This window comes from Telmatherina bonti (genome assembly GCF_933228915.1).
Source record: "Telmatherina bonti genome assembly, chromosome: 5".
In the NCBI taxonomy this organism is placed as follows: domain Eukaryota; kingdom Metazoa; phylum Chordata; class Actinopteri; order Atheriniformes; family Telmatherinidae; genus Telmatherina; species Telmatherina bonti.
The window spans coordinates 33,790,261-33,817,008 of NC_136623.1; the positions used below are offsets into that span (position 1 = coordinate 33,790,261).

The 26,748-nt window shown below is 41.1% G+C and overlaps 1 protein-coding gene across 3 annotated transcripts in view; it reads left to right on the forward strand.

The window, feature by feature from the left end:
* The first annotated feature begins 885 nt into the window (after positions 1-885).
* Positions 886-26,748, forward strand: part of oxr1a (oxidation resistance 1a) — a 70,693-nt gene continuing 44,830 nt past the window's right edge. For all 3 annotated transcript variants that reach the window (XR_013771314.1, XM_079240425.1, XM_079240426.1), the window contains exons 1-2: positions 886-1,154; positions 22,576-22,658. Coding sequence is in view for 2 of the 3 variants with exons in the window: in XM_079240425.1 (XP_079096551.1) it covers positions 998-1,154; positions 22,576-22,658 (240 nt within the window). In the remaining variant the exon portion in view is untranslated. The remainder of the gene's footprint in view (positions 1,155-22,575; positions 22,659-26,748) is intronic.

Below are 26,748 nucleotides of genomic sequence, written 5' to 3' on the forward strand. Positions count from 1 at the left end.
AGTTGCATGGACCAGGCCTAATGCTGTGAAAAACATATTTCACAGAGGAAAACTTTAATCGTAATACACTGTTAAATTAGTCTGGTAATAAGCTAAATGTAGAACTTTTTTTGTTTTTAAACCCTTTCATGCATGGCCCTGTTGTGGGAACCTGTTTACAAGTATTTTTGTCCAAAAAAAGAAGAAAGAAAAAAAAACAAACACTTCAGTATTTATTTATTTATTTATTTTTTACAAAACCACTTAAGTGTTTTGGGGTTGTTGTTTTTTTTTCCTTTTTTTTGTTTTTTTTTTTTACAAAAATGTGAAAAATGTTGCATGTTTTTTATGAATAATTTATGCATGAAAGGGTTATGAACTTTAAGTTTGTGTTTACTTTTTAGTGTTATTTTGAATGTCCAGCAATGAGGCTTGAAGTTCATAAAAGTGTCTTCATGGCACTTTGAATTTGGCAAATGTGGATTTGCTGTGTTTGTCTTTTGTCATTTCTGTGCTATAAAACTATTAATCTACAGATCAATTTATAAATCTAAATATAAGTATCAGCCATGTTTTTGTCCCATATTTGCATGACAAACTGACAGCAAGTCATGAAGGGAGTACCAGCACTTATTTTGTTCCACTTAAAGCACTGCGTTTATATGAATGGTATTTATAGTTAGCTGCAGCTCGGGTATCGGGATGTGAGTTATTAAATCTTAATAAACGGGATAGTGAGTGTTATTCGTTTAAATGTGGATTATGTGCAGTAAATATTGGTCATTAGGTCAGTAGGCTGCTGCAGGGGCAGGCGGACTCTCCACCAGGGGAGGGAGGAAAATAAAGTTGACGGTTGTTGACGAGTTGAAATAGTTCCTGTTTAGGAATGTGCCTGAAGGTCTTTAACCTCTCAGGTTTACGCCACAGATTTCTTCCCATAGCGGCTGTTTCTGGGGATGTTAGGTGATTTAAGGACGCTTTATTGTTGGCAAACCCCGCTAAACTGTGCAGCTCCAGCATGGACTTCATTCTTTCTGTCACGGGCAGCAGCGCGAGAGTCGTCATGGACGCAATCTCTCAGAAACTGTGGCCCGGAGCTGAACACGACACCGCCCGGGTTCAGGAGCACCACGCTGGGACGAGCCACAAACCACACATGACCCACCACAACACAGGTTGGTCTCTCTGTATTCAGCCATGCTGGTTTAAAGTTCAGAAAATGCGCGACATACTTTTATTTTTCCCCCTGAAGAAGAAACTAACGTCAAGCTCGCGCTCCGACGCTGCGTGCCAAACTCCATTTAAAATTGTTAAAGTTTAAAGCTTTTTCGCTCTTGTAGCCTTTTCCTTTCCGTGTCGAATATAATTCTGGTTTGCGGACACACTTTAAGGGTCAAAACGTATTTCGGCAAAGTTATTTCATGGTTTGCACACGTGTAATTTGACTAAAAAAATTACACGTGTCAGTCAACCCTATGCTCATTATTCCCACTAGCTGATAGAATACATTAAAGTGCACATAAGAACCAAGACTCGTGTCACTTTCTTGCATTATGCAATAGTTGGACGCATCTTGAAGCAGCCTTCCTGGACTGTGTAATTATTGCACTGAAAGCCCATGTGCTTGCTTTCTTGCACGGTTTCCTATTGCTTCACTGATACAGATTCAGAGGGAATCGGTTTGGTTTGTGTCGACCCCCCGCCTGCCTGTCTGGTTTGTTCTGAGGATGCACGGCCGCATGTCACAACCAAGGCATCCCAAACATTTCACATCAGCAGACAGTTCACGCTTGAACCAGCCAGCCACTGAGAGAGCAAGCATGTCCTCAAGGCTTCTTACATCTGGGAGCATCTCCATGCTAATGAAGATCGAATTCCTCCTCCTCCCTCTTTCTGCTTTGCTTCTCACACTTAATTTATGATGAAACTCATCACTGCCTGCCTTGACTTTGAATCAAAAAGCATGGACGTGTACTGCCATTGAAATGCGAGGCAGAAGCGGCTCTGAGCTCTCGGCCACGTAATTCACCAAAATATCACACAGAATATTGTGCATTATTTGTCTCCATTAATTGGTTGCTGTGAAAACTCTGAAAGTTGCAGCGAGAGGGCACGCTCTCATCCTACTCTGGTTTGAAGTGCAGAGGGCTTTCAGCTCATGCAGAGACATCGGGCTTCAGGGCTCGATGGCGGGCAGGTTAATTGTTCTATCTAATTAGGACAGAGATTAATCAGATGCATGCTCTGCTGCTCTTGAAACGCCACTGATGGCAGTCGGGTTCATTAGCAGTCCCAGTGCTTCTTGCTTTCTTTGCAGCAGCAGAGTGGACCTTATGGGTGGTTTGGGACTGTAAGCTACAGCCCTTCTCAGAGGGGAAAGAATAAGACTAACAAGAAGTGGAGGCAGGTAGTGGAAGTGGGAAGATGTTATAGACTCTGCCGGGGACAGAGGTAGGAGCTCAAACTGCAGTATTTGATTCTAAATGAAAAGCACTTTTCTTTTTACTGGTAGTTTCCAGTTTCAGAATCCCAGTGTTTAAAATCCACATATTAAAAGTGAGTTGAAGTGGCATAAGAGATCTGAAAGGGAGCCTTTAATCCTGTTGCCATTTCACAGTTAGACGGCATTGAACAGATTTATCAGGAATGCATATCGAACACAGCGGATCAGTGGACCTGGGAAACCGTTTGTACGTCAGGGCTACAAAAAGAAAAAGTGAGGCAAGTGTAGGTGCAGATTTGCTTTTACATGCAGCTGTTATTATTCCTCTCATGCAGAATAAACAGATGTTTCTGTAATTTATATATTTTTTTAAAAGTATGTAAATGGGAAGAATTTTAGCACCTACAGGCATTTTCCACAGCGTGCTGTTGCAGATCAGGCCCACCAGTCCACCCTGTAATCTGCAGCATGTGACTCTTGCTGGAAGCCACCACGAGACATAAACCTGTACAACAGTATGTTTACTTTACATATTGCCTTCTTTAATTCAGTTGTAGACGTCTGGCAGCAAAGTGGACCATTTGCACTGTTTAATTTGAAGCTTTGATTGGGTCTGCGCTTCATTGTAAACACTGGATAGAAATGGATGACAGATCTCTTAAATCTTAAAGTTCAGAGAGGTTGACGCTCTGGTCTCATGGGAGGTAATTGATCCATTTCACCCTCTGAGTGTGTAATCCAGTGAAAGATGTTTTGTTTTTCCTGGTTTTGCAACTTTGGTCGCAACCCTTCTAATCTATCGTCCTATTTTGTGGCATTTTTCTGAAAGGAACTTTTAGTTAGCTGTAGTAATACACTTATATATTTCTGAAGAGGTCAAAATAACACAAACAGATTGCTACTAATGCAAACTATTGATGCACAGATGATGTTTAAGCAGCATCACGATGTTAGAACAAGTTCGTCCTTCTTGACATTGAGCTAATCTCTGCCAGTTCTGTCAAGCTCTGAGGCTTGTTCACTGATTCGTCACTTCTCACATTCACCCCAAAGGTTGACACAGACTCCGCCGCAATTATCAGGATGATCCAGAAAGTGCTATCAGCTTATGCTCTCACCGCAGTAATGGCCATTTTAATCACATTCATTACCAAAAAGTCCTTGAGCAGTTTGTATTAGCATGTCACTTGCTCTGCATGTCATGAGACACTCCAGGTATCATTTATGGCTGCATCAGGGGAACGTGTGTGTCAGGAGTCCCAGTGGGATCTGTGGAATTACCAGAACACCTGTTATCTGCTTAGAGAACTGATTGCAAGGTAGGATGCAATGACCACTCCTTAATTTTTAAGGGATGCTTTCGTATTAGGCTTACACAGCATTTCTCATTGGATGGAGGTGATGCATCTCCAATGAAAACAACTAAAGAAAAGGGCTGTTTAGAAATTAAATCAAAGCTTAATGAAAGATGAAGATGCTGCGGCAACAATTTCTGGCTGAAGTGCTGCAAAAGGCTTGAACGGTTGAAAAACATATCTTTTGCCTCTCCTGAGATGTTTCGACAGCCGATGTTTGAATGAGGCCAGATGACGAGCACAAATGCTGAGAGCAGCTGACGTTGAAGGGAAGGTAATTGGGACCCTTTTCCAAGTGACTCAACGGCTTCTTTAGCATCCTCGTCACTTCGGCTGAGAAGAGCACCCGGCCTCAGAAAACATACAGGTAGTAATTTGTCCTCCTTTCAAGACTTAAAAACTATACACAGCAGAAAAACCCACAAGTGATGTCAGTCTGTCAGTCAGAGGTTTCCAAAGAGGGTCTTTTTAAAAGTTTGAGTGGTAAACTGCAAGTTTAAACACAACTTGTATAACTTTATACAGTTTGTGAGCGAAGGTAAAGCTCATGAGCAGCTGTAGTTTGATCAGGCTGACAGATGCTGCTGTCATTTTTCTTTGCATTGGTTGTCGCACAGCACTCCAACACACTAGTTTCACCTCCTCAGAGATAAGAGTAGAGCTAACCTGGTGTGATTATGTGGGCTGCCAGCAATCAGATTGCTCAGAAATCCTGGAAATGCTCTCTGTGATCCTCGTCAGCTGATTGCGCTGCGTTTCCTCTGGGCGTATGAAAAGAGGCTGCTCAAGTCAAGAAGTTGGCTCGCCTTCCTTCATATAAATCATTTGCTTCACAGGATTAACAAACCATAGATTTTTTTTAGGTCCAAGCTTTGCCTTACTGTCACAAGATAGTTGAGCTTTTCTAAAATTAGTTTTATTTAAACATTTTTTGCCATGATAATGACACAAATCCTAGTTTTTTAACACAAGTTGCTATGAGTAACAGAATAATGTTGTCAGGCGTTATTGGTGGAAAGTTACTTATAGCTGCATCATGTTTTGGTTCCATCAGCTTTTACTAAATCAGCTTTTTCAGAGGAAATATTTACTGATTCCTTGCTTGGCCAGATATGCTTGCTTTCCAGTTGCACTGAGGTCTACAATAATTTGGAGAAGTTCTGACAAATCACTCTTTGTGTCTTTTTTTTAATGACCAGCTGGCAGTTTTAAATACCCGCTGCTGGGGAAAATGACTGTCTAGAAAATTTTCCCTCCCCTAAGACATGACAAGATGTGCTATAAAGGAAGAAATGAAAAGTTAGCTGTGGTTTGATGAAACCGTAATAGCTGAAAAGATTTCTGCTGGGAGTTTTTTGCTCGAGCCAGACAGCGCGTTTGTTTGTTGTTAGGTCACTGTAGCACATCAGATAGCAGCACAGCAATACAAACTGTTTTCAGAATGTTTTGTTTGTTTTGTTTATGTTTGGTCCAAACCTAACATATCAACTAACATAACAGGAACGAGGCCAAGACTGTTGGACTTGGCCAGGTTCACCGAGGCAGCTTGGTTAGAGTTAAGCCTGTTTGCAGGCCTGTCAAGCCTCGTGCTCATGGAGCTGGTAGCCTCAGCAGTAAGAGAGCTTTGGGTCACCTTGCAGCTCTGCCAAGACTCTACTCTACCAGCTCCCAGGCTAACGCTGTACCTGTGGAGATGGCAGCTCTGTGACGGCTTGCAGAGCATGAGAGTTTCTCACTTGGCTTTACATCTGCTATACAGTGCTACATTTGAGAACCGGACCACGTGGGGGTGCTAGGCAGCTCTAAGGTAGCCTGATGTCAGGAGCCGCTTAGCTTCCAGATAAATACCATTGTATGATATTTCCATTCAGCTTTTGGAGAATCATTCTGGTTTAAAGATGTGTGAACTGCTTTGTTTTTTACATATTTATTTATTTAATCAAACACAGTAGCTGAAATACAGTTCTACTATATTAGAACTGATCTTTGCTTAGCAGAAACAGGGAACGCTGCGGGTGAACGACTCTATGGGTGGGGTCCGGTTAAATTCTCTTAGTCAATGAAATAAGGAACAAGGGGAGGGGTCATGACCTGAGTCATCTTGGCCATGTTTCATTTTCTTTAGGGGGGGAAAAACAAAAATCACCAAGGTGTCTGAGCCTTTGTTGCCCCAGAAGTTTGTCCAAATCTTGACTCAGGATCAGTACTGTTTACTTTGGAGTCAATAGGATCTGATAATGCACAGTTTGTGTTTCTTACAGCTGAGGTCAACACTCCTCTTGCCATCGATTTGTGCTGTAACCTTAGAGGCTAGTGTTGCTGCTGACCAGTGACAGGGTCCCGGAGGGTAACAGAAACCTGAAGATGGGGCAGTTTTGTGTGTTTGTGGCCCTTTCTTTTAAACAGTGTGCCTTTTCTATCATAAGGTATTAGTTTATTCAAACCAATTATTATTTTGTCAATCTGTGGCTGATTAAACAACCTTGAATGAGCATTAGTGAAGATGATAACACAGGTTCAAGTAGGGCTAGGAGTTATGACGATATGTATCGTTTGGACGATAGAAAATGTCTGTCGCTTCATATGAGGCTCTATCGTTTACATAAGGTGCTTTACTTCAGTATTTTACGTCAAGATGCGCTTTACGGCATGCATGCTGTCATTTATAAAGAAACATGGAGGAAGACGGTAGCAGATGCTTTTCAGAGCAGGATAATTAATTAAAAGATGACCAGCCAAACCAAACCAATGAGCTTGAAGTATCTGTCGCATGGATGTGGTTTGGATATAAAAAGACTGAGTGGAACCGACAACAGACTAGCTCACAGTCCCAACAACGGACTCTGACACAACTAACTCATTTTATCACCTACGCAAGAATCAGGATAAAGAATCCAGAATAAAGAATAGAGTCAACGAGCAAAAACAGCGTCAAGTGGAGGCGAAAGCTCATAATAAACTTCAGACGCAAACGCTGCAACAGGACTTTACCCGTGAAACATCATACGACCATAGTTCCCCTGATGGAAGGAGATCACTGCTGCTGTTGCCAAGTACATCTGACACATAACTGATGACTGACACATAATTACACAAACAGTTTAATGTAGTCATGTATATCGTTATAGGGATATAAAAAAGCTTATCGGGATATGAGATTTTGGTCATATCGCCCATTCCTAGGTTCAAGTTAGCATTACTTTTAACTCTAAAGATACATCCCAGAATTGTGCACAAGGTTCATTAGTACTGATCCAGAGTCACACAATCATCTTATATCACTCAAAAAGAGAAATTTCTCCGTCTGCAGTAACTCCAAGCCAAAGGTTGGAGGAATCGGTGTGATTTGTGATCCTAGAGGTTTAATGCTTCTGACAGCAGGAAGGAGAAAGAGGAGGAGGAGGACGAGTGCCCTGTTGTCAAGTTGGATCCTCCAGTTTGAGCTGTTGAAGCTGGATCAGTATTGAAATTCAAGTCTGTGTGTAACTTAAGCAAACATTTGATCTCTTCAAATAAAGCATAAAGTCTTTATTTGCTTGAAGCACTTCAGGTACCAAGCCTTTATTAGGTGGCAGGCCATTATCAAAGGCACGCATTTCTGACTTGTCATATTTTTCCATTCAGTGATTTATTTTAAAGCAAATTCTTGAGCTGTGTTGAATAAGTCTGTTGGAAATATCTGACCCAGCAGAACACTTTTGCTGTATTTTGGAAACTTTTGTGTTTTGCTGTGAATTTTGGAGCGACAGCGGAGTGTGTGCCAGGAAGAAAACAGGCTAACAAACTGCTAGCTTCACAAAAATAATGTCTGTTTTTAATGGATTCAAGTAAAAACATTGCAGTTGAAATATTAAATTGTTAGTAATGCGTGCTTGGTAGTTCATTCAAACTTTAAAGCAACACATTTAATAAAAAAAGAGTTCACATGACATCTTAAACTCGCTTCTCTTTTTGTATCGGTAGCATGCAGCCACTGTAATTCCATGCAAATATTCCTTATAGCTGGACAGGAAAACTGTTTTAATACATTTTTCTCTTTTGCTGCAGTGAAGTTTGAATCCATGAGAGAGAAAATAAGTTCCTTATATTGAACACTAGGTGCACAGTCTGTGTATTGTACCAAACAGCATGTGGAAAAGAGGCATTAAGGTTGCCACAATAAACTGTCGCCACACACTTAACACTTCTTGCACCATATCAAATATAAATCCTTTAACTGGATAAAAATCTTCCTGTTCTTCCAGGGGTTTGCAGTGAATGATGTCCACATCCAACATGTAACTGCAGAATTAAATAATACAAACTGGTTCAGGATGGATAAACTTAATAGTCCCAGATAAATGTTTAATCCAGTATAACAAAATGCCTGATGTGCAACTGAACAGCAGTTTCATCCCTAAGTATCAGAATCAAATCAGATATTTAATACCAGACTGTAAAAACTGTGTAGTTATTAATAATCAGACACACCAGCTGGTTTGTTACCCAGAATCAACTGCAAAGTTTTCTGTAGGAGCTGGTTTGTAAAGAGGAAAAGATACTTCAACAAGTGCTGAATGAGACGTCTGCCTCTGTAACGAGTAAAGTTCAACTTCAATGATTAACCAGAAGGTATAAGCTGAAACAGCCAGCAGCTGTTGACTTTCGTCACAACTAACCAGAAAACAAACTCGGGAGTGAAACAGATGACAGACTGGCTGTCACTGTGAAGTTCAGACTGAACTGTAACTCCAAACAGGATGATGACAAGGATCTGCCAGTGAACAGATGAAAACCAGGAGCATAAATACTGGGGGAGATCATTAAACATGGAGCAGGTTTGGCAGTCTGTAACTAAAAACTCTGGTGTGTACGCTTATAAACGAGAAGGAAGATTTATAAAACCAAAGCAGAACATGAGATCTCTGAAACACAAGGAATAAAGACCATCCCAGAGGACTAGAACAAAACACAAATCAGAAAACAGAAAAGGCATCTGAAAAGTGAGCTAATGAAACAATACTTGCAACAAATTCTACAAGAACTGAAACAAATTGCCACAAAAATCCTCAAGTTTCAGTGACAAAGAGGATCTAAAACGCAGCCTGACAGTCTTTCCGTATGACTTGACTAATTTGAGAAATTTTCCAGGGTTTGAAGCTATTTGTAAAGTTGGAGCCAGATTATGACGTCTTCTGTCAATTAGCTTCCAGAGATGACAATAATTCACCATCTTTTTGCACAGAATCATTATTTTTGCCCATCAGCCGATCAGTTAATCAGCTGATTGCATTTCCTCTGTTTTTCTGCACATGGTAGGGAGCAATGCGTAAATACTTGGCCCGTTAATCCGTTCATGCATAGCTGAAGCATCTCAAGTTATTATTACATGCAAATGGGCTCGTAATCAGCCTGAAAGTCTTGATAGTTAGCTTTAATAGTGAACATGCCGACGGTAAATATGTCTGAAATATTCCTTCAGTCCAACTTTCCCACCTCTGAATCTGCCACTGCATAACACAGACAGGTTCCCCACTCAAATGTTCCCCTTATTTTTCCCTTTAACACCTTTTCCCTTCCAGTTTGCCCCGAGTTTGTCACCATGGAAACAGTGGCATACACGTTGTGGGAATATTAATTGAACTACGTGTCTGTGTGTGTTAGTATTGACACACCTCATTGCAGATCAGTGTCTGTGTTCTAACGTTGCGACTGTGGAAGGAGAATGAACTCGACATGTAAGGAGTTTAAGCCACATTATTGCAGCAGCAACACAACGGGGGTGTGATTAGCCGACACAGGGAGAGTGTTAATGAGAGGACAGGGCAGATCCAGAGCCTCCTGCTCTGACATGGACATGCACACACACACACACACACACACACACACGCACACACAAAACTGCAGTTCAGCAAAGTTTCTTAGAACAGCTGAGTGGTGTATCGGCGGCTCCGTGGGGGCTGGCAGGGTAATATAGAGCTGAGTGGGACTGATAGTGTTGGCAAAGTGTTGTTTCCTGTCGCACTGGGTTTCTCTGTGTTTAAGTTGACGGCTCCACTAAGCTCATGCACTGTACGTTCATCATAGCGTCGCAGCAGATCGCTGCAGAACAGTGTTGCACAGTAATGTAGCCCCTTTCTCATTAACTTGTATTGGCGCTTCTTTTTTTTTCAGTTGTACTGATGACCAAATGTAGGATTTTCAGCTGGAAAGTGTGTAAGGGGGGCCAGTTTTCACTGCTACACAGCTAAACACACATGCAGCAGAGCAGCTGTGCTAATTTAGATGTTGAGTGCTGAAAATGGACGGCGAAGTGAAGCTGAAGCAGAGGTTTTAGTTGAACATAACGAGACATATCTGGTGACACTTAGTGGGATGTTGTGCTCTGGTTCTCAGTGGCCACTGTCCTGCAGGTTTTAGGTATTTTTGTTTCAAAGCACATAGTTCAGATTCATGGGTCAGAAGTTGATAGCACGAGGTGGAACAGATCTTATTTGAATCAGGTACTTTAGGAGCAGGATAATAATTAGGTCTGTGACGATATGTTTTTGTCGCTATTCGATTCAATTCCGATTTTTTTGTTTGGGTGCTGATTTGATATAAATTCTCATGATTCCTCAATATTGCAGAATTTTGTAGACTTAAAAACCAATTTTAAAACAATGTACAAAGCTTGTTTTGCTGATCATTTTTCTTGATTTAAATTAGGAAAAACAACACAGTAGCCAGACCACTATAATGCCCAAGAAGACAAGTAAAAAGATCAATAAAAACAATAAAAATCTCAAAAAGTTTATAATGGATTATTTTTATTTATTTGAAAAAAAAAAAAAAAAAACCAAAAAAAAAAACAATTTTTTTAACAAAAAACATTGATTTTAAAATTGTGAAGCAAAAGATCCCGATATTCTATTCGCTCATCCCACTTCAGAAGTTCAGACAAGTTGGGGGTCAAAAGTATTATTTACTGCAAATGCTGTCAAGTTAAAGTTGTTCCCACGGCAGCAACAGACAGAAATACTTTGGAGTGCTAACTATTTGAAAAGGAGATTAGTACGCGTTACATGTTCAGGTAAAACTGAAGAAGCTGAAGGAAACTCGAGTTGGATGTTCCTTAAAGACATCTGTTCTGACGACAACCAAAAAAGCAGCAGTGAATAATGGTAACCAACATTATCACCGTCCATACAGCTAAATTCACACTTGGAGCTGTGATACTGAACATCATCCTCTTTTTTTTCTGTTTCTCCAATTTCCATGATAATGAAGTTGTCTACACTTGGCAAATCTGCATGAGAAGAAACGAAAACCTCAAATACCATGAAACTTGTCTGATTTAGAAAAATATTGTGAAATATAATTTTGGTTGTTCCATCCAGCACTGTTGGAGCATCCACTGCAGTTTTATTTCTACAGAATGACAATATTTAAGTACAGGCGGTCCTCCGGCTATGCGGTTCTTAATTTACATTGTTTCGACTTTCGATGCTCATTAAATAAATGTACATTTTTAAAAAAATAGAGCAAGTTTCGAAGTTACGAGGGTCCACATGAGCTCTTACGACGCGTGACACAGAGGCTGAGATGACGCCTCAGTGCATATTTTAATTGCCTGTACTGTTTTTCTACTAATATGATGTAAAATATGTGTCTTTAGATTAGTGACTATATGGCGTATTTATGGATAAAAGTCCAACTTATGTGGATTATGGGGTGGCGTAGCAGTGGTAGGAACCTAACTTGTCCATAAACCAAGGACCGGCTGTATATAGACTAGAGAAGCGGCCTAGCTGTATTGAATTAGATGTGTATGCTATGCTCAGCCAGCCTCTTACTCTATCAGAAGACAGCAGGAGAAATAATAAGGGTAAGAAATTGATTAGCATGTATTGAAGTCATTAAGGGGTCAGTATGACTGCACATGTCAGGCTGGGTTTCTACTGGAGTAAGACATGAAGTGAGACCATGCAGATCTTCACACCCTTAACTCACTTCTCACACATATCAGTAAATACTGTCTCTTAACTCTCTCAGTCAAACAATTTTAAGTCTTTGAACAACGCGCCGCTTCTGGCTTGTGAGCCCTTATGTGCAACTTCCTGTTCCTGTTGTTGGTTTGAAAGAAACCCATGAAATGTGCTGCTGTTGTTATAAAGACAGAGTTTCCTATCAGTGTTTGTCACTGGATGATTAACTGGCCTGACTGTTGGCTTCATGTCAGGCTCTGCTTCTCAGGCTTTTTAGGATATTAATATTAAACAACTGTTACATTAACTGCATGGTTGTGGTCAAACAGCAGCTGCACAGTCTGCAGAATCTTTGCATCGTTTCTGTCCACCTCTTTACTGTCAGTTTGTCACAACTTCCAGCATCCCATGGCACAACAGATTTCTGCTCTCACACCAGAAAAGATAAAAGAAGTGTGTATTGCTTAGCATTATCCGGATTTTTTTTTTAACTAGCTAGCAAGCTAATAATTTTTTTTAAAAATGGTCTGGGTATTTTACAGCTGATCATAAACTGTGCAAGAAGGTTGTTGAGTGTTTAATAATTAGTGCATTTACCACCCTGTTCTGTCTGTAAAGCCAGGATCCCTTTTCCTGTTAAGCTTGTTCCGTCCTTCACAAGAAGCAAGAACTTTTTCTTGCTCTCAAGTAGGGCTGGGCGATTAATCAATTACATCGATTAATTCGAATTTGCTGTTTATGAAGATTTATTTTGATGAAAATCAGGATTTTTTTATTTTTTTATTTTTTTTTTGCCCCGCCATCACCTTTTGGGCTTCCATACCTTATAGTAATGTCAGCGCACTCCCGCTGGTTTCCAGAAACACATAAACACAACATGGCAGCTGGTAATGAACAACAAACGCTCCCTCTGCGTTTCTATTACATATTTTGCAAAATAAAAACGATATTTTCTAAGTTTCAACAAACAACACTTGTTATTTGCGGGTGTTTCCATTGAACAATGTTTAGCACATTAGCATCACGTTTCGTAATTGCAGTTAATGCAAAGTTTGCACGTAGCATTATTTTAGGGTTTTCTACTTGCTGCGGAGAATTTGCTTCGGATTTTCAAAGCTTTTCTTCCTCACTTTCTTTTCTAAAACTCTGAAATTTGCTGTTGTTTATTCCACACCACGCCATCTTTACCGTGAATTAACCGGTCATGACCCCCACGTCACGTCTGGGGACATGTAAACATGAAAAAAGTGTTTCCATCACACTTCTGCAATATATTCCTTTATCGAAATGTCTGTAAAACCACCTCATGAGAGCATAAAAACTTTTTTAGCAATATTTAAGACTTTTTTTTTTTTTTTTTTTAAATGTAGGCTTTTCCATTAGCAGGTTTTTATGGCAATATTTATTTTTTGCACAGTTCTAGGTGTAACGCAGGGTTTTCAGTGTGGGAGGGGGCATTGTTAATGCCTCAGGGGTCTGAAGCCAGATGCAGCTGACAGGCAGGGGTGGGTTGTGCATGCAGCTGGGTCCGTATGTGTTTAATGCCAGATGTAGTAAAAATGTACGTACTTTTTTTTCCCACCTCAATCAGCTGTTGCCACAGCAAAAATTCAGTGGCGGCAACTTTCCACTTCCTGCTTTTCCGTGTTAACCACGCCCACCTGAAATGTCCAACCAATCACACGACACTACTCAGAGCCCCACAAGAAAAACCTTCTGCCAGCCCGATGTGTCGAGAACCGTCTTCAATCAAGAACAAAATGACATCATTTTCTACTCAGGGCCACAAGAACAAGAAAGGTTCTCGCTTCTTGTGGAGTATCTAAGACGCTTTAGAGGGGATTGCAGCAGCTGAATTACCCGATTCCTGCTAGATTTGTGCTTTTATCTGTCCTAACAAGTATTATGTTGATTTATCTCCCTATCAGTTTCAATCTAAACTGATTAAAGCTACTTTCTCTTAATCAGATTCACATCTTTGAGCTTAAATGACACTAAAATTAATAATGACACAAACACATTTAGTTTTAATGTCTCAACAAGCATCAAATCTTCTCCATCAACTGTGACCGCAAATTACACGACCCATTTCGCTCTTTCCGCCATCTGAAGTTTTGAGGAAGTCTCTGTTGGTTAATGCCGTGCAGCACCTGTTCAGCGTGGCTGTGGTGCAGAGCTCTTGCTTCCCCTTCTGTTTACAAGGGAGGGGTTCTAAAAATAACATCTGGAGATGGCTGTATATAGCCAGCAGGCAGGGGAAACAAGGGAGCAGAGTGAAATTGGCTGTTTGTGTATTCTATCAGACCATGAGGGAATGTTTGTCAGTGGAGTCGCCTGCTTCGGTTTTTCATAGCTGTGCACAAAGTGAAGGGAACTATATATTTAGCTGCTGTGATTCATACACAGCAGATTGCACGGAAAGATTTGCAGAATTTTTATGTTTTTTTTGCTTTCTCATTATCATCTTCATAAGCTCTTTACAGTCATGTACTTCACTGTGCTTCAGTGAATAGAAGGCTTTCAGTAGGCATTTCTGTTTAATGTAATTAAAGCCAGATTATTTGCGAGTGTGTGGAGTTGTCGACCTCACAGTTGTACTTATTTTTCACCTTACGACACAGGAAACACTGCTTTCTAATAAAATATTTTTATTTCCTAAGAAATGTATTTTGCAGCTGTGAGTTCATCAGGTATCTTGTCACAAACCCCTCATAGATGCACGATTACACAGCTGAAAGAGGAGACTTAAAGTTGATTTACACTCACCAGCCGCTATGTTTCATACAGTTTAGCTGCTCTTTTATATAAATATCGGATCAGAAACTCACATGGCGGGAACTTGGTGCATTTAGTCATGAAGACTTACTGAAGTTGAAACTGAGCATCAGATTGAGGAAGAAATGAGATTTAGGTGACTTTGAACGTCATACTGTTGTTGTTACCAGACAGGCTGATCTCAGGATCTTAGAAACTGCCGAGCTACTGAGGTTGTTACACTCATTTATCTACAAAGGTTAAAAAGAAAGGTATGAAAAACATAAAACATCTTGTGAGCAGCAGTTGTTTGGACTAGAGCTGCACAATTAATCGGATTTTGATCATGATCATGATTTTAGTGCCCACAATTAAATCAAACTGATCTTCAACGATATTTAGATTCAAAACGCGAGCTCTGCTGCATAGTAGTCTGCCAACCGCCAGGGGGCGAACGCGTGGTGAAGGCTTCATTATTTCCAGCTTTGAAGCAGAAGCAGACTATAATTTTCACACAGTCTCACTAAATCTGGACAGTAGAGGATGGAAACGTTGCTGGTCTGATGAGTCTCTGTTTCTTCAACATTCAGATCAGAATCTGCTGGAAACAACATGAAATCATAGATCATTCCTGCCTTTAACAGTTCAGCCTGCTGGTGATGTAATGGTGTGAGGGATATTTCCTTGGTACACTTTGGATCCATTGGTATCAACATGACATGGTTTAACCAGCACAACATACCTGAGTATTGCTGCTGACCATGTCCATCCCTTTCTGAGCACAGTGTAGCATCTTCTGATGGAAACTTCCAGCAGGATGATGCACCATGTCACAAAGCTCACATCATCTCCACAATGACGATGAGTTCACTGTCCTCCAACAGCCTCCACAGTCACCAGATCTCAGTCCAGCAGAGCAGCTTTGGGACGTGGTGGAACGGGAGATTCTCATCATGATGTGCAGCAACTGTGTGATGCTTCATGTCAAAATGGAGCAAAATCTCTCAGTAATGTTTTCACCTTGTTGAATCTAAACAATAAAGCAGTTCTTAGGGTAAAAGGGAGTCCATCCCAGTGCTAGCAAGTTATAACTACTTAAGTGTCCGGTAAGCATACGTTTTGCTGTATTTAGTGAGTTGTCATGAGGAAAGCTTCTTCCCCTGCAGTCATACAAGCATCAAGGTTGTGTCTTGGAAGCGCCAGCTCTTCTGCTATGTTGCTCTGAGCGGCATGAACGCTTGTGACTGTTTACAACCCGGACTGATGAGAGGCAGCCTTTGTGTTCCTTTTTCACCCTACTGCACAGCGGCTTCTTTCAGTACAGCCTCCCTTACACAGTTGACCCGGTGTTCTTGTAATTCATCCCATTAACGAGCCACTAAAACCATTCTTTATGAGAAACACCACCAGTAAAGACGCTCATGCTGGCAGTGGTAACTGTTTTGTTTTTGTTTTTTTACTTTGTTGAACAACAAATTGGATAACTAGCGACCTCCGTTCACCTCTTTTAAGACATTTCCCACTCTGCTGTTTAGCAAAGATAACAGGATTTTTTTTTTTAATTCCAGACAGGAATTAACCCACAGACCGGTTTTGTAATGCATTTCCCACTGGGGCCTCCACTTTGCCAAAAATCTCTTGGTTCTGCCATCCCACTTGTATTCTTTTGCTGTAGTGATAATCTTTAAAAAACAATCCAGGTCCTGTACATATGTGAGCAGGTCTGTTTGGATTTACAGGGTTTCCACTACATGTGAATGATCGTGGCGCACCGCCATGGTAAAATATTGATCCATATGAACATATAGTCTGTATTTGCACACGTTTACCGACCATAATAACAGTGTGACATTTGTACTCAGGAAATGTGACACTCTGAAAAAAAATTCGATTTGACAAACACTGGAGTCTCTACTTTCTGACTGGTTTTACTGCAGCTTGCTCGAGTGTGCAACATTGACTGTATAAAAAAAGATGAACGGAGCCTCCGTGACGTCACTCGTAGGTTTCTGAAGAGCTGAATTGAAGCTCTGTGGGCGGTTCCTACCATCGCCATCTTGGCAGGGGCATGCGTGTCGTCTTGTCCGGAAAATACAAATATGGGCAAAGAGGTGGAGCTGAGAGGGGGGCTGTGACCGTCATGGTGGATGATTGACATTGAGCAAACTCCAAGCTTTCTGTAGCTAAGAGCTAACCGAGCTAACCCGGAGCTAACAGGAGCTAACCAGCTAATGGAGGTAAGCGGGCTAAAGCTAAGTCACGTTGTTAACCGGGTCAAAAACCGTGGTTGTTCTACGTTCTTACCTGAAGCCTGAGATCGGGTACCTGTCAGTCAAAAAGACACGCCCCTAAATATGCCAAATTTCGAGATTAAATTACTTTTAAACGGGCGAGTTAGAAAAATTCTCTCCCCCCACAGTTGTCATGAAGGTAAACCTGACCTATTAAACCTAAAATGGATTTTTGTACCAGGCTGTGAAAAAGTTTATTTCTGCTGTGAAGTTGGTCTTTTTAACATGGGAGTCTATGGGGATTTGCTCTGTTTTGGGGCCCCTAGTGGATGAAGGGAGAACTGCAGTTCCGCATAGGCTTCATTTTTAACCGCTGGAAATTGCCGCTTGGTGTGGAAGCAGGTGACGAAGCAGAGAAAAGCTTGAGACTTTTTAAACTTTGTTCTTGTGCAAAGCCCTCAGTCACAGTTTAAAAGAATCCTGGCAGAAACACTGATTTATCAATTTTTACAACTAGACAAACAAGTGATCAAACAATTGTAAATACATGCATTTTTGTTAGACTTAAAGATATAATTTCAGCTTATGCTGGCTGCCAGAAATAATATTAATGATTTAAATATTATTTAAAATTATTTGATTCCATTGTTTAGAAATTGCAGATGATCATGTTGTTTGATGAATGCATGTACGTACTAAACAGTCCATATGACATCGGGTTTAAATTCTAGGCGAGTTTTCCAGACTTCCAAATGCTGATGATACAAGAAAACCTAGCAAGGTTTCTTGATGTTGATTTGGTGTATAGAAGCCCTGCGCTGCAGTAAAAAGTGGTGAAAGACTGTTCAACAAATTGGCAAAGCATTTATGCAGCGGAAGATAAACAGTTTTAGCTTTGAGAGCCAGTTATTTATTGAGGCTGGATGCAGACACATTTCCAGTGCAGGCAGCTTGTGTGGCTGCTGGAAAACAATGTTTTGATTGCGAGTAGGCATTTACTTTGTCACTGCATTCTTTTTAGTTGAAATAATTGCAGTGCAGGCGAAGTGCAGAATAGATTAATAAGACAAACTGTGATAATGCAGTCAGAGGGAAGCTGGATACATTTTTATTTAATTTCATTCAAACAATTTTATCTGCAAATTATTTCTTAACTAATGTACTGTGTCAGATTTTACATGAAAAATGAGTGTTGTATATTAGCTGTACTCTCTGGTCGCCATTGACCACTGAAAAACCATTAGTCCACCACCCCTAAGGAAGCAGTTGTGTACTAAAACAGGAAAAAAAAAATATGCATATAGACAGAAAACATGCATTTGACTACAAGTCATGATACAAGAACAACATAAGATGCAGATGAATCAAAGAAAGAAAATGTGATTTTTGGGCTCATGAAGCGGATTCTCTGTATAGAAGCAGAGCTTTTATAGAAACAACAGATGCTGCTGGTTTCCTGCAGTGTTGGATGAAAACCCAGCCTTTGTTTTGAGGATGCTGTGGCACTGTGCTCCACTGCATGTCTGATGTGTGGATAAAATCCCCATTTCTTGTGCGACCATCCACGGTCAGATTTAATTTTAGACCAATCATCACCACCTCGCAGTGTGCCATCACCCCTGCTGCTAATGCATATCTGCTCTTCTCTTCACTATCTGTCTGTCTTGTTCTTTCCACTTCACCTTCTCCTATTCTGCTCATTCTGTATTGTTTGAGACGTTGGAGTGTGATTTGATGTTTATCCGCTCAATCTGCAGCGTTAAACGTATAGAGCTGTGTGTGCGCACACATTCCAGACGTCAACAAAAACAAAAACATCTTTATCGGCTTCGCAATTCTGCCCCCAACAAAGCGGGCCAGTACCTCCTGTGTATACTGGGTCGCGGAAATAGTTCCAGTCTGCTGCACTGACATGACCTGCAATTAAACAAAATGCTTGCTGGATTATGTTTCATGACAAGAAAGCATGAAATCATAGTTATGACGTGAAGCCTCTAAATAGCAACATGGACCCTCTCATGCACAATCAGCCTCCCTATCGTGTATTTTTCCAATGAAAGCAATCATCCTTCCAAGGTTTTCATTTGGATGCTAAGTAATTGATTTGGCACATGCCCACAGTTTGTGCAGTCACTTTGTTTTTTTTGAGCAAAACGAGCCCTTTATGCAGCTTCTTCATAGCATTCAGACTGAAATGTCCTACGATTCCTCTTAGTTGTTCTAGTATTTACTTTTAAGCTTATCAGTAAATCAAGTATGAGATTGTAATTAGAGATTTATACACCCAACAGTGGTTCAGTCCTTTAGCTTCTTTAAAATGTGAGATTTCAAAGGGTTAATGACTGGTACTGGATGTATTTGTGTCGTGTTTGTTTTTTTTATTGATACATTCTATTGATTCACTATGAGGTGATTTCATAGGTTTGGATCTAAACATTTAAAATCATGACATATACTAAAAAAGACAGCCTCCTGGTGTATGTAAAGGGTTTAAGGCATGGGAATCTGTTGGCACATCACAAACTGATTCAGATGGCCATAATGTGATCATTAATGCATCTATTTTTCCAGTGATGCTAGTCTACTGCTATGCTTTCTAGTCGAAATGTATAGCATGGTTTCTTACTTAAAAAATCCCTTTATTTATTGGTTAATGCACCGCATAAACGTAAAACATGAGCCGCACCGCATCCTTATATTCCTACCTTTTATCGCATTCTTCCTTGTTGGAACCGCCTGTTGCTCTATATGCATGTTCGTTTTGGTTGTGTTTACCCACAATGCTCTTTGTGTTGTTGTTTGCTTATATTTGGTACATTTGAAGCTGACCGGCAGCTACATTTAGGGTGCATTCACATCAGGATAGTCCGCTGGACTCGGTCTGATTGGGGACTCGGCTCAGTTGTAGGGGCGCATTATGTTATGGGCTACGTATGGTCACTTGGGACACAAGATACAGTAGACAGCTAATTACTCTTTAAATAAAGTCCTTTTGAAAGTGGTCAAAAATTTTTAATCCAGTTGGACCAGAGAAAAAAACTTATTTGAATCTGAAGTTGACTGGACTTGAGGACAGTCAGACCTAAACAGACTCTAAGCAGTGACTCGATGCTTGAAACGGCAATTGGGGAAATGTTATTAAAGTCAGAAGGCAGATTTAAAGTCACTGATCCAAATAATAATTTGTCGTTATGCATGAAATCCCATTTCCAGTGTATTTTTACTAAACATTAAACAGATGCTGAAGATGCAAAGATAGCACTGATGTTTGTGTAAAACTTTGAATTGTCTTTTTAAACAGCTTAAATAAGGTGTCGTAGTTCACTGAGAAATATTCTAACCAAGACTGAAGATTTATTTGTCATATGTAAGTTCAACCAGAGGTCAACAATGCAGTGAAATGCTTAGGATGAGAAGAACCGTTCGTCTGGCTAAAATAAGAGCTACTAGTATCATGCAGTAATTATTAAAAAAAAAAAGTAAAACCATTATAGCAAAAATACAAAAGAAATAAACAATATATTTTAAAAAATATAATATGGATATAAAGGTGCGGGCAGGATTAAATAATATGTAAGTGTAGTATATCACAGGTGGTTATACTGTGTATGGTGCCAAAAACATCTGAACCAGTAAGGTTTGGGGTTTATTAGTCATGTGGGGGCCCTGTAGCTTTCAACAGGAAAACAACACGTCACATTAAGCTTTTTCTAGCATGTCTTCAACAACTTAATCAGCAAGATTGATTTTAACTTTAACAAATGTTATATTATTAAAGTCAAATGTCTAGGTAACTAGAAAATAAGAGGAAAATCATGTATCTTTATCACGTTCTAGACAGACAATAAAAAGAGTATTTTACCAGACAAGCCAATGCTTGATTGTTTTTATCCTTTATTGTATATTTAATGACAGGAAAATAAAAGAAGTATTCATTACAAGGAATAAGTTAATAATTGTGTTGTGTGTCAGCCAATTAATGTGTATTTATTCATGCACATATGAAAATAAAAACGTTTTATAACAGGCAGAGATCTGGTTGTTAATGCTTTGATTGACCAGTCAGATTCACCTGAGCTGCTGCTAATTATCGCAAGGAAACGACTTGACAAGGGTTTTATTTCATGTTTAAATGAAGGAAATGTGTAGCTGTTTTTGTGGCTAACTGCGAATCTTGTCAGTTTTCGGGCCAAGTTTAAACTACACAAAAGGTGACAGCAGATGAATGCAAACGGTACCATCGACTGGTGTTTACTTATTGGGCAACTGCAGTAAACAAGCTGAATTTTTGGCTGCTGTTGTCGGGTTAGTCTCTTTGCATTCACACTTTAACATGCTGCCAAAAATACAGTTGGCATCAGTTGTAATTATAGCAGGAAATAGCCAATTAATTGTTGTCATAATGACCTGGAATTCATATCAATGACCCAGGTAGGTTACAGATTTAGTCTGAATGACTTCATGAAAGGATTTTAAATGGGCTGATATTCACACCTGAAGCAGCTCTGATCAACCCCTCCTTGCCTCCCTTCTCACTTGCTGTCAGGCAGTCCTGAGCCCCAGAAATAGCAGCACTGGTGGATGACTCATGATTTTAAGCTATGCGAGGTGCCTGAAGAAAGACATTGACAAAGGGACTTGTTAATCATGGGGTAGTACTTGTAAGAGAAGCGTTAGAGGCCACTGGGCCAAAATATGTCCAGCAAAAATTGATCATCCAAATTCAGCGACCTTTCCCTCCCCATCATCTTCTCTCTGTGCTCAGATATATAAAGCAGTTGTACACAAAAAGCCCAGAACCGTCCTCATTAAGGTCCTTTAACTAGTGCTCCTTGTTGAAGTCAAATACCAAAGTCAACATCTCCTCTGCTCCCAACAGTCTCCTTCCCGTTTCTTTCATCTCCTTTCCCATCTTTTGCTTCTGTCTTTCATTTACTGGTTTTCAATATTCCATCCACCCTCTGCCTTCATCTCCATGCCCTCACCCAGCCCCCCCTCCTCTCCATGAGCTTCCTTTGTCATCATTAAACCCTTCATCATTTACATCCACCAACCTACTTATCCGTCCCTTCAGCATCCTTTTATTTTTTGTTATCTTTTCATTTTTGGTTTTTTTGTGTGTTTAATGTCTTAAAACCCAGCTGCCAGCAGTGCCCTCTTCTGTTTTAAATTCCCCGTCCGAACATTCATCTTCAGCGATGTCCGTTCCTTCCTAGGAAAAGCAGGAAAGCTGCAATTGCTGTTTTGAAAATGGGTTTGTTTTCCCACACCTACAGCCAACCTCTTCATCAGCTGTCACCGTTTCTTGCAACATCCCTCCATTACCCAACCAGCACGTAGCTCTGAACCCTCCCTTCCCCTCCATCCACCCTCTGGTTCAGCCCCCACTTTGCCTCCTCTCCCTTTCCAGCTTTAGCATTCCCCCCTTCCCTGTGTGAATCCGTTTCCTCCTCCTCCTCCTCCTCTCTGGCTCACAACCAGAGCAGCGGTGCCCTGATGGAGGTCAGCCTGGTCTCTGTCAGCCGCAAGAGGCAACAGGGGAGGGAAGGCAAGGTGAAGCGCTTTCGACGGCTGTCATTGCGCTACATGGCGGGCTAGGAGGAGACAAGGGAGAGAGAGGAAGGCAGAGTGAGGGGAGGACGGCGTGATAGAGAGAGAGCAAGAACAGGAGCGTAGAAGCAGAGCAAGAGCCAGCAAGAGAGAGAAAGAGGTCCGGCGCTCGCAGCTCACATTGCAGGCTGGCTGGCTCGCTTGCTCACTGTTGACGAATGAGCTGTCTACCCACAGGGCTGGGAAACGGCGGCTTGTGACAAGCTGGGGAGAGAGGAACATGAATGTAATGCGTACCTTGCCTCGTTTGCTTTCAGACACCGGCCAGAAGAAGACTCCAGAAAAGAAGGATGGAAGGCGCATGTCGTTCCAGAGACCCAAAGGGACCATGGAATATTCTGTGAGTAACGTGGAGTCAACTCTGATCTCTCCCTGTTAATGTGTGTTTAATGCTTTCCTGCTTTACTGCCTCTGTTTATGTTTATGTGTGTGTGTCTCCTGCTGGTGGCTTGTGTAGCTCTGACGAGCTCCAGCAACGTTCAGGATGTAGCAGTTGTTGGTGTTGTGAAGGCTCTGTCTGACCATGCTTGGTAGTTTCTTATTAGATGGAAGCATTTTGTGGATTCTTTCTAACACGTGCACCTAATTTCTGAACTGTTTACAAAGAGAGAGGACAGTGTGTGTGTGTGTGTGTGTGTGTGTGTGTGTGTGTGTGTGTGTGTGTGTGTGTGTGTGTGTGTGTGTGTGTGTAAACAGGCACATTTAATAGTTATTATAAATCATATGGAAACTGTGTATCCTCTGTTAAAGATCACCTGAGCAGCTCTACAGTCCTCAGCTCTATTTTGCATGTTGGTGTAAAAGGAAGGAGACTGGGAACTGTGGTAGCTCTGTTTGGTCCTCCAGCTGGACGAAGAGCTGGACAGACAGGCAGGAGCACTGGCAGGGACGCGTGTTTGTTTGCGATATGTATTTGTCTTTCCACTCGTTTTCTGCGCTGCAAAACGCCAAGCATTCCACCACACAGCTCGGCGAATGACCTTCCAACTGGGTTGTCATCTCTATTGATTTAGCTGTTGTGTGGGAGAAGGGGGGGGGGTAGAAATAGAGTGAGAGAGAAAGTGAGAGAGGAGCACAATTCCCTGGCATGAAGTAAAAACAGAGCTGTCTCTCTGCGTTGACTGGTTGTGTTCTTCAAATGACCCTCAAATCCAGCTACAGTCGGACTGCTCTTCCTCGCCTTGTTTGCCGTGGCAACAGGGAATAGCGGGAATGCTGTGGCTGAGCTCCGGCCGTCTGCCTGTCGGCTGTAGGGAGAGGGTTTCTGGTCTATTATTGTCGTTCCCATCCTCGCTCCCCCCACCCCCTTCCCGTTTATCCTGGCGATTTCTCCTGCCATCGGATCTCTAGCACACATCGCTCCTTGCTGCTGTAGCTTTCACTTTAATTGACCTCTTCAGCGTCAGCACCCCCACTTCTTACCCCTGCCAGTCACCTGAGACCTGCTGATTGACAAGGCCCTTGTTTACCTTGAACAGCTTCAACCGTTACAATGGGATATTTGTTGGAGTCAAAGCCTCCTGTCACGGTCCTGATGGGAGCAGAAAGACCACAGAGAGTTGGAAAAACGGGAAAATTAAGGTCTAGAGTAGATTGTAGAACAAATAAATCCTTTTCTCATCAGCTATCTCTCTTTCTTTCTGCCTTTCCCCCCTTATTACCCCACTCACCCCCCACTATATTACTGTTATCGTTAATGGATGGATGGATTGAGTTGTGCCAGAGATTTTGTCCTGTGACTTGACACAGCGAAACGGCACGTAGCAAGAAAGCTCAGGGCCGACAAGAAGTGTTGTCGCCAAGCATATGAGACGGCGTCCCGTTGATTGAGAAGCAGCTTTATCTTAAACTCATCTCCCGCACCGAGGGAGACAGCCGCCAGTGTTTCCTTATTCTGACCGCTCTCAGCTGATAAGATTATAAATATCGCCTGGCATCCAACGGAAGAAAGGAGGATTTTCTCGTGTGTTGCTTTATCAATGCAGCTCCCCTCCCTCTCTCTCCCCCTCCTCACCTTTTTACCTTACAAACAGGCTTCTTTCTCTGTCCCTCTTGAGGTTTTTTCTTCGTATTGAGAAATAACCTGTGCAGCTGAAGCACATCTGCCTAGACACTGATAATGCCCAGTCCATTCAGCCAAGTCTGACCTGCATCCAATTAAAAAGTGCTTGAATTCTCTGGGTACGACTGAGATAAATGGTCAGACATGAAGACGCAGACAGAGAGGAGGCAAAGAGGAACTCGGAGGTGAAGCTACATGTAGTTGTGTGTGGGATGGAGTCCTTCCAAGCAGACAGAAAGGACAGTCGTTCAAAGTCAAACAGTCCGCACATATTTATCTCCAGACACACGAGGCATTAGGTTGGGAAAACAAATCAAAAGGGGCAGGAACAAAGTTGTCCAATCAGATTCCAGCTATTAGCAAAGTTCCCCATCAAATGTTTTTAATCCCTTAACACAAAGACACAGATCATAGTTCTGCCACATCTGAAAGTCTGAGCTGCAGTTCTCTTAATTTTGACACGGATCTAAATCCTCATATACATGATTGGATGGCTGAGCAATACAGTTAAAACCCCCAAAATGTGACCAAACAGAGGGACCTCTACTACTCACAAGATATTTTACTTGTCAAAAGTGTCGTAACTGTAATTTTTGGTCTTCATCCCTTCTGGTCTTACTTTATATTTGACAACTGTTGTTGTCTCTCCTCGCTCAGCTGATACGAAGCAAAGAGAGACAGGCTTTGTAGCTCGTATTTACGATTTTTTAGCTTGCACATGTTGTGTAACTCCTACGTCCATATTTTTATGTGTAATAAAAAGTACAGGTACAAATCAAATCTACAAGTACTTCCGCAAGTCGGTATAAGTACGAAACGTACCATCTCAAAAAAAACAATCAGATTTTGCCAATCCCAAACCGATCGTAGAAACATGCCAGTGTAACCACTATAGCTCCATAAAGGTAACTTAGTTTATGGAAACATAAACCATTAAAGGACCTCACCAGCTTACAGGGGAGTCTGACTGGCTTTGATGGTTATAATGGTATTTTCCAACACAATGTAGAGTTTGGTTGTAGAAACAAAGAATCTTAGCCATACTCTGTGACTGGTTAGGAATTAGAGAGATCTGATTGGCTCTTGCTAGGTGTGTAAAATGTTGATTTGTACTGTAAAACTGATTTGTATTTAAGCTTGCAGACTTCATATGTAGCTTTGATTTGTGACTCTTCTTGAAAATATCAATGCATAGATTACAAAGCTTAGTCATTCACTGTGTCTACTGTGGGAGGAACTTGGTAAATGGATGCCAAAGTCATATTTTGGCTAAATTTAAATATCTATCTAACTGTACTCTTCTAATATTTCTGATTGATTGTACATCATTTCATTTTGACCCTTTAAGATATGACTGTGGCTATTATGGCATGAGGCTAACAAGATGTAGCAGAGGTTATCTCCTATGGTCTGAATCAGGAAGTTTGTGTGGAAACAATGAAGGATATTTTGGATTTTAAAGGCTGCATTTGATTTGTCCTTACACACATTGTACGTTTTGCAAAAATGAGGAGTTTGTTTCTCTAGCAAGAGGAGAGGTGCCTCAAGTTCATGCTCTCTCACAGCATATGCACCCCCACCCTCCAAATAGATGTCCCTTTTTCCCTCTGAGACCTCTTTTTGGTGTCTATGATGACTGTTTTCTTTACAATTAACGTTCCAAAGCACAGGAGTTATTCTGACATGTTTAGTTGTGTTTGGTCAATTGTTTGGTCGTCACACACAACCTATTCTAATCTACAGTGATTTAGCATACGCTTTTATCCAAAGCGACGTACATATATACCCAGATGTGCCTATCTGGGTATATATGTACGCAACTTGGGGTTCAGTGTCTTGCCCAAGGACACTTCGGATGGAATCGATCCCCCAACTTTCAAGTTGAAAGACAACTGCTCTTCCTCCGCCCCGCACCTCTTTTCAGTCTTTTACAGAACTCTCAGCACAACTAGCACAGCTAAGCTCTCATTACAGGTTGTATAGTGACAGTAAAGAGCTGTTTAGAGAGAAGAAACTGTCGGGGTATGACAGTCATAGGCCTGAAAGGAAAGAAGGCCGTTGTCAGTGTTTATAATATCGTCATTATAGACGACAACATAAGTAGTCAGATAGAATTATAAACTATGTTCTACTTGACAAGTTAGTTGTATTTATTTTATTTTTTTATTGTTTTCAGTCTTTAGGATGACCAGTAACCTGATTCCTGTATTCCACAGCACCTTTATGTGGTTTTTACATTACCTTTATCAACAAATAAATAATAAAATGAAGTGATTATATTTATTCGTTCATGAGCCGGAAGTTTTGGTAAAATGCAAGCAGCCTCGGTAGCATTGTGATATTAAAGAAGAATAAAGATTCATTGCCT